The following is a 9140-nucleotide window of genomic DNA, read 5'->3' as shown; positions in this document are numbered from 1 at the left end:
TACATTCACGGCCGCAGCCTTCAGACCACAGTGCAGATGCTGCTTCCTCCAGGAAGCTTCCCCTGGCCCACTGCGGGCCTTGGATACTCCTTTCACATCCCCCTGCACTTTGTCATTTGGATCTCAGAGGTTTCCTTACTGGCCTGAGGCTGTAGGTCTGCAAGTCTGCCCTTCCTCAGAGTTGAGCTCTAGCCCAGATCATTCTGCGCCCACCTCGCACAATGCCTAACTCAGAGTAAGCTCCAGTCAGACAGAAGGCTCATCAAGCCAATGTTGGCAGGTGATCAACATGACAGAAATAAAAGCCTGAAATTCACAGGTTAGGTGTTTATTTTCATTGCTTCTTAGACAAGTTCTACAAGGTAAAAACAAAACAGAGACTCTTTCGATGGCATACATTTTAAATGTCAACCTCTGATAGTGGCATTTAGGATTCCCACAGAACGTTGGTGCAGGCACTTTTGTACCTGGAGGCACACAGAATTCCCCAGGCTCTAAAGGAGTGACACACTCTCTTGGAGGTGCTGTTGCCAGCTTCCTGGTGAGGTAGGGAAGAGCAGCAGCAGACACGAGGTCAAGGCCAAGACCATTGCCCACCCTGCCTTTCCTGAGCTGGTTATTCGGTTGGCAGATAGGCAAGCCCTCTGCTGTATCTGTTCCTTTCTGCCACCCACCTTGGCATCCTTTCCTTTCTGAAGAGCACCTGCAGCAGGAGGTAAGCAGGGAAGGGGAAGGAGCACACTAGACTTTGCTCTGTGTCAGCATCTTTGGTATAAGGACTCATCCCCGGAATCAGGGAGGATTGGACACGAAAGGCAGCCAATTCCAACTGGGGTTGGTGATCTTAGGCGGGTTCCAGTTGCCTGTGTTCTCCCTGTTATCTATGAGCAGGAAGCTGTTGGGTACTCATGTTGCCAAGTAAGTCCTGAAACCTTTGCTTTGTGTGCTTCCTTTGCAGCCAGCCTCTCTGAGAGCCATGCTGCTCCTTTGGGGCCAGTCTAGGGGACAAAGTCCTGCCTCTCAGCCTTGGAGCAGCAGATGGAAAACATCTGCAGGAAGGGACAGCTTTGCCTGTGCTGCCTTCCTCCATCAGTCACTGGCTTAATGAGATAGTCTTGCACTTGGCTTCTTTCCCTTTTTCACTAAAGGACCCTAATGTACTCCTCAGACAGGAGCTCATGAGCCTCCCTGGGAAGCAGGGGCATCCTCTCTCTCCCTGTAGCACTATCTGCTCAGTCTTTGACGTCTGGACTCTCTTTGTTCCATCCTAAGATGCCCTCAGGCCCAGGAGACCTAAGAAATATGAATGTCCCTTCCCCCCATTTAGAGATTGGTACCTGTCTTATTGATGTCTTTCATCAAGACCTCACCCCCTTTGTGTACAAAGGTACTTTTTTTTTATGACAAATCACCCTGGCTCTGAGAGAAGCTGGGTGGGGGTGTTCGGCAGAGAACAACTGTCCACAGGGGAAGTGAAAACAGTTTCAGTATGAATCAGTGAGAAATGGAAGATGATTCGAGGGCACATGTCCTGTATCCCTGGCTGCAGTCCAGACTTTTAGGCTTTGGGGCAGCTGCATTTCAAGTTTGTAGCTTTAGTGGAAAAGACCCTCCCAGCTCTTCTGAAACTTGACTTTCCATTAGGAGAAACTTGGAGCCAGTGGTTTTCTGGGTGCTTAGAAAGCAGCATCTTTGCCAGGCAGGCAGCAAAGGATATTTAAAGAGCTCCCCAGTGTTTTTCCACAGGACCAATTTAATGAAGACAATTAGTCCTCCAGCCCCCTGGGTGGGGTCCCCAGAAAGGTTCAGCTGTGACGCTGAGCCCTCTGCCTTGTGTTCCCCTCCCCCATAGATTGTCAGAGGGTTGGATTTAGGCCTTCCTGGAGATATTCAAACTAATGATCTAAAAGGTGAAAAGTCACAACAATCGAAAGGAAAGAACGGCTGGGTATCAGCAACTTAAAGGGGGGAAAGAGATTACACTTACTCTCAAGATGGGGTTCATTAGTGGCTCCAGGAAAAAGGTGATTTCACACTTCCGCAGGAAGATCAATTTGCAGTCCTCAGTGTTGACTTCTGATTTTAAGTGAAAAAAAAAAAAATCCCTCCAGCTTAGGGAGGATTAGGGGGAGCAGCTTCAGCCACAATCTCCCTCCCTGCCTGGCCCCCACCTGGGCACCGACACCAGGTTCCCCCACCCCTCCAGCTGAAGGCAGACAGGTGAGTGAGGAGCCTCACCTCCTGCCCATTGGCAACTCTTCAGCCTAGTGCAGCCAGCTGAAGTTGGACTCCAGGCAGAGCCCCCGTCCGCCCTGCCACTTTAGAGCCCCAGCTCTGCAAAAGCCTTGGAAAGTAGCAAAACAGGGGTGGGAGGCACAAGTGTATTGACTCCACCGAGGTACAAGCCCCTCACTGCCTTTTCCACACAAAAAGCTTGTGTATATCTGCAAATGTCACAATAATGTGAGTTGCTGTTCTCCTGGCACCTGACACTTGCTTTTAAATCTACATGTTGAAACTCAGGGATTCAACATTTTAGCTAAGTAAGTATAATTGCAAATCCTGTTATATGAAGTATATATGAACATATATCACACACATGTGTGTCATACTGAATATTACTGAATACATTTGTGTTCCAGGAATTCGGACCTCAAACCACCAATTTGTGCACAATTACACCATACTGCATGATCAAGAAAAGAAACCCTGACAGGTTCGGGGCACCGTCCTGCCTGCGTCTGGTTTCCGGAGCCAGGTACGAGTCCTCACACGTGGCTTGTCTTCTGAGCCAGGGCGTGGTCCATCGGCAGTGTGAACTTGACCGCGCTGTCCTTCTCCCACCCCCTCCGGATCTTAGAAAGTCTGTGGCGTAAGCAGGGCAGGAGGAAGAGACCTTTGACCAGGATGACAACGCAGGGCACCAGCAGCGTGAGCGTGAAGGTGGGGGGCAGGTAGAACTTGTAGCGGCTCTCCTCGAAGGCGCGGGTCCAGCCGTAGGTGAGTGTGTGCAGGGTGCTCAGCACCAGGGCCACAAAACCCAGAGTGGACTGTGGGGGAAAAGAAGGCTGGAGTGAGGGCCAAGGGACAATAGACACAGTGGTTCCCTCAGTGGCTCATTTGCTTGCCTGCAGAGGGGAAGGAAGGAGTGTGGCTTTAGCATTTAGGGCTCTGGGTTCCAGTCCCAACCCTATCACTCACTGTCTGCGTGATCTTATTAGTACCTAAATTCTTTGAGCCTCAATTTCCCCAACCAACCAACCAACCAACCAACCAAACAAAACCCAGGAATAATGCTTTTACCCTGAATGTGTATAAGGATTCATTGATTCATGAGGATTTGATAAAAATAACTGTTATTCATACCTTTGGTGGCAGCCAGAGGATTTTAGATGTTCAAAGGAGTTTAAACACCTTTTATTGATTTTGTGTATATTTTAATGTATATTAGAGTAACAAGTGTCTGTCTTCATACCACCATCATAATTTCACAGATAATCTTTGGCTTAAGGCCAGATAAAAAAGGTGAATTGATTGTAAGTTGATTTAAAGATAAACACAAAGTAAAAAAAAAATGTACTTGCCACATGGATTTGGCATCAATAAGCGGCTCACCAGGGCCTGCGGGTTGGGTGACCTGACGCTGTATATAAAGCCCAGAACACCAGGCAGATGCTGTCTATGGGTGCTGATCCCTCACCTCCTGCCCACGTACTGAGTCATGAACACCAGGCAGAGAGCTCACCAGGATTACTCTCCCACCTGGAAGAAGGTTAACGACCATGGGAAGATCAAGATCATCACAAATACAAATAGTAACAGTCCAGGCCATCTCACAATGGAGCACCCCACCCCTTAGGCCACGTACAGGTCACTTGCAGCCAAGATGACCTCCTTGTGCACTGCCCCCCCACACACACATGACTTTCTGTGGGGACTGTACAAGAGAATAGATGGGGAGTGCTGATCCATACCTCCAGCCTCGGGGAAGCTTTTGCATGTCAGGTTTCTTGTGGACTGCAAATGAGGCACTCTAGATTCTACTGTTAGTGCTGGTCTCAACTGGTCTTGACCCTGAGTGAGTCATTTAATCAGCTTCAGTGAGGATAAGTGAGTCCAAAAGCTAAAGTCAGAGATGTGGGTGCAGCGCTGTGTGGGCAGGGCATTCTCCAGCCCCCAGACAGAGAGCAGAAGACGCCAAAGGTTAGGCTTTATGGGGAACAGGGAGGAGAGGCACAGGGCAGGTCTGACTGATTCCATAAGCACTGAGGAACCGCTGAGAGACTTGGGGCAGGATAAAACTGTTTTATTACATAAGAAATGAAAACAGCAGTGACCCAACGAATAATGAACACATATGCATTTTCTCTGAGGACACAATGCAATGGTTTCATTGAAATGTGGCAGCATGGCGGTACTTCAGGGTGCTCTTTCACAGGCTGGTTTTGAGCTTTCCAAAGAAGCTGAAATTGAGCCTCCTGAATTTCCTTCCAGCCCAGCTTGTCGGCACCGATACACGGCTGGGTAAGAGAAGCTGTCTTGTTTGCATTCCCCTGACGCTTTTCTAATTGGGTCTGATTCTGCTACTGTGCCTAGTATTGGGGGAGCTTTGCTTGTACCTGTTCCAGTACAAACATTAGGACAGTGAACCTCAGTAAGTAGGAGAACATGGTTTGGAAGAATTGCTTGTAATGCTTTTATGAAAAATAATACTAGACATTTTCCCATTCACTATTAGTTCATAGGCAGGTTCCCAAATACAACATTTTTGACCCCAAATAAAATACTAGCTGTCAAAGATCCCCAGTCTCTACCCTTCTTAGCCATCCCTGGCTGTTCTTGGTTTTGTGACCACATCAAGGATCTTTTTATTCCATCCTCAACAACTTCCTGGTTTAACACAGCCCACTGGGAAAGGCCATGATTGGCTCTGCACCATTACCCAGTTACTTCGTATAGCATATTAAAATGGTCAGCCCCCAAATGGGGATCTCCTTGACTGTGAGTCACATGTAACCAAATTTTCGTCCCTTCCAGATGTGTCTATCAAGAATTCCAAATCTCCCAGCAAGTTCTGAACCACATCAACATTCTCTAAGTTCTGATCTAGTGATGCTGAAGACTGAGGTTAAATATGTTCCCAGCACTGAGAAAATACTTGCAAATAATATATCAGGTAAGGGATTAATATCCAGAATGTATAGAAATCTCCTAAACTGAATGAGAAAAACAAACAAACAGAAAAACAAAAACAACCCAATTCAAAAGGCAAAGGACTTGAATAGAAACTTCTCCAAAGAAGAGAGATGAACGGCCAATAAGCACATGAATAGACAGATGTTCAACATCACTAATCATCAGAGAGATACAAATCAAAACCAGTGGGATAGTAGACTATCAAAAGCACAGACAATAACAAGTGTTGGTGAGGATGTGGACAAATTGGAAATGTGCAGTCAGTTAAATGGTGCAGCCACTATGGAAAACGATATGGAAGTTCCTCAAATGATTAAAAATAGAACTACCATAGGATCCAGCAATTCCACTTCTGGGTAGTTACTCAAAATAATTGAAATCAGGGTCTTGAAGAGATATGTGTACACCCATGTTTATAGCAGCATTATTCATAGTAGCTAAAATGTAGAAGCAACCCAAGTGTCCAGTAACAAATGAAGAGATTAAAAAAAAAAAAAACTGGCATATATGTGTGTGGGTATACACATAAATATATATATATATATATATATATATATATGTATGTGTGTGTGTGTATATATATATATATAATGAAATATATTTAAGCCTTAAAAAGGAAGGAAATTCTGACACATGCTATGACACGGGTAAACCCTGTGGACATTATGTTAAGTGAAATAAACAGTCACAAAAAGACAAATACTGTATGATTCCACTCTTATGAGGCATCTGTGCAGACAAATTCAGAGACAGAAAGCAGAAAGGTGGTTGCCAGGGGTAGGAAGATGGGTAATGGAGATTTATTATTTAATGGGCACAGGGTTTCAGTTTTGCAAGAGCTCTGGAGAAGGATGATGGTGATAGTTGTACATTATGATTGTACTCGATGCAACTGAACTGTATACTTAGAAATGGTTAAGATGGTATATTTTATGTTTTATGTATTTTACCTCACATGCACGCCAACACACACACACACACACACACACACACACACAAACCCCGAAAGTGGGGGCAGAATAAGGTACCAGCACTGACCATCAGAAATAAATCTTGAACAAGCCTGATGACCATCCTGATGTTCCCCAGCCAGCTGCCCGGCCACAGACCCTTGCTCGGCCTATTTTCGTGGATTTATGGAGTTTGCTAAGATGGCTACAAAGTTCCTTTTACCTCTGAGAGCTTATCAGTTTGAGAATGTTGTTTTCAAATCTAGCTACATATTAAAATAACCTGAGGAGCTGGGAAAAAATATTAATGCCTAAATTCCAATCCCAGAAATATGGATTAAATTGGTTTGGATTAGGGCTCAGATATCAGTAGCTTCTAGAAATTCAGCAATGATGAACTACAGTACAACCAGGACTAAGAATCGCTAATTTAAAGGCTATCACAACCTAAGAACTTCTGACTTCAGGTTAAGAAGTCCTCATGGCCCCTCCGCCCAGGCCATTTGTTGGGGACAGACTGTACTTTTCTGTTCCTTCGACAAATATCCACTGTGAGACTCAGTGTGCCCCCACTCTACATCATGGGACTTCCCATACGCTGTGGCAATGAGAACCCACCCAGGCTTAGGATCCTCACCCTGGTGTCCCTAGTGAGGCCTCAGTACCTCCCTCAGTGATATGTTCTGGGGCCACCATCCCCAACCCTGAATATGGAGAGTGATGGATCGTGCTGGGCATGTGGGACATACACTGGGAGTATGGAGATGCTGCTCGCATCGATACATCTTCATCCTTTTGCCACCCCAAATTCCATGGTGACAGGTGGCAGGAAGCCCCAGCCTGAGGCAGTGGTTCACAGAGTGCTGCCAGCCAAAGCCAGACAGTAACAAAGGGCCTTGTAACTTTCTAATCCCAGTGGGAGCCTGGAGGATTCCAGCAAGTTTATTGTCCTAAACTCTCTCCTTGAGAATAATTTTAAAATCCCAGAGCAGCCAAAGGGGGCCAAAAAGAAGGGAGGCATTGTCATAGGTCAATTAATATCCACCCAAGTTAGGGCCGTTTTTATTATACGTAACCTCGTTAGCAAAAAAGAAGCAGCCAAGTCCCTCATGCTCGATTAATGTGGCATGAAGAGGCTTTGGATAATTGCTCACGAGGCTGGGTCAGAGCTCTCATTATTTCAGGCCAGTGGTTGAGTGGGCAAGGTCATAGGAATTTCCTCTTACTTTGGGGCAGAACCGAGGTGCCACGAACTGAACCCTAATGTCTCTGTCCAGATGAGCTGTACAACCAACCTGGGTATTTCACAATCTAATGATGTTCATTGGCTTAATTAGGAGCAGTTACCTCAGCTAAAACCTAACCGAAATAATAACACCACTGCCCAAATAAACAAAAACCCAAATGAAAAACTTTGAAAACAGCCTCAGGAACAAAAGGATGAACATAAGTACAAGTCACCTCTATGGAACGGACACACTGTTTCTATAGCTCTTAGCTAAATAAATCTTTAAAGACCCAGGGGTCAGGCAAGACCCACTGCAAACCATGCATCTCCAAAGACAGTTTCCAAGACTTGCTGCAGTCCTGTGTGGTAGGGGAAAGAAATGGGATCCAGGTTGCTCCTTACTGGCAGTGCTAACTTTACAGAAGAAGACTTCAGCTTAGGTCAGAAACCACACTATTGGGTACACGTATTGTACATTTTACATGTCCTCAACTCGGATCCTTCCGATGACCACAGGAGGTGGACACAGATATAAGTGAGGACACAGATGCTCTGAGAGGCAAAAAAATCTGTCTGAAGGGCTGGAAAATGGTGGTCTTGGGACTGAAACCTATGTCTGCTGGCTCCAAACCCGGTCCCCTCCCCCAGAAGTTGCCACACTGCGTCATGTATACCCGAGTCACTCGAGGAGCTGGCAAAAACGGACTTTCAGAGCCATGCTGGGCCAACCCCCGGCATCTGACTCCGTGGGTTGGGAATGGGCCTGTGTATCTCTATTTCTCTGAGAGAGTTCTGTGACTTCAAACTTTTTTGATGGCGGCTCACAGTAAGAATCACATTTTACATCATTGCCCAGTACACAACCGGGAATACTACATATGTATATATCCCTACTGAATTAACACAGCTGAATTAATATCTATTCTTAAAACATACAGAGCGCTCTGATGTTTTCTTTGCCATTCTATCTTATTTCATGTTTTAAAAAGCTGGCTGTGACCCACTAAAATGATTTCATGACCCACCAATGAGTGTCAACCACAGTTTGCAAACACTGATCCAAACCATTCTCGTACCCAGGGTCAGACTCCCTTAGCCCCTCTCTCACTGCCTCCTGTGGAACTCAGAAGTGACTAAATGGTAGAGCTTAGTCAGGGATAATGGAAATGTGGCCACATACCCTAAAAATGATAGCAAAATGCCTTTTATCTTTCTTTCATACATAATCTCTCCCAGTGGCTCATAGCATCCTCGCAAGGCACTAACTCCATTTTACAAGAGGCTCCGGAAGCGGATGTGATCTACCCACAGGGGCAGAGCCAGGACTGGGCTCCTGGGCACTCACAGCTGGTCTTCTGCGTCAGTGCTCCTGGGGGAGACGGAACATTTGTTTTTGTGGACAGAATGAGGAAATTTGATTTCCACAAGTAAAACCCTGCCTTTCTCCTCATCTCTCAGCCTTCTAAAACCCCTGCTCTTGCAGTGGCAGGAGGACTTTCACGTTTGTCTTTCGACTCTTCAATATGTAAAGCAGGGTGCTGCCGGCTGCCGCTGAGGTCCCTGTCAGCTTGACTAACACAACCAAATCCTCTGGTTTTCCCAGGCAGCCGCAGCTCGGCTTGAAATCTGCGGCTGCTTAAGGGAGCAACTTTTTGGTGAGGGGAGCAACCTGCAGTCTGTTTTAATTGTGGATAAACCATGTACCCTGGGATACTCCAGGCAGGAACAGGAAAATCCTAGATTTGGATGTGTGACACATGAGGATT

The 9140-nt window shown here is 46.1% G+C and overlaps 1 protein-coding gene across 2 annotated transcripts in view; it reads right to left on the bottom strand.

The window, feature by feature from the left end:
* Nucleotides 1-307: 307 nt before the first annotated feature.
* The window catches only part of STEAP3 (STEAP3 metalloreductase), a 46193-nt gene continuing 37360 nt past the window's right edge, over nt 308-9140 (bottom strand). For both annotated transcript variants that reach the window (XM_036236944.1, XM_036236945.1), the window contains exon 5: nt 308-3050. In XM_036236944.1, coding sequence (XP_036092837.1) covers nt 2769-3050 — 282 coding nt within the window. In that variant the 3' untranslated portion in view covers nt 308-2768. The remainder of the gene's footprint in view (nt 3051-9140) is intronic.

This window comes from Rousettus aegyptiacus, unplaced genomic scaffold (assembly GCF_014176215.1).
Source record: "Rousettus aegyptiacus isolate mRouAeg1 unplaced genomic scaffold, mRouAeg1.p scaffold_m13_p_2, whole genome shotgun sequence".
Classification (NCBI taxonomy): Eukaryota; Metazoa; Chordata; class Mammalia; order Chiroptera; family Pteropodidae; genus Rousettus; species Rousettus aegyptiacus.
Note: the sequence above shows the minus strand (reverse complement) of the source record. Positions and strands in the feature narration are given on the sequence as shown.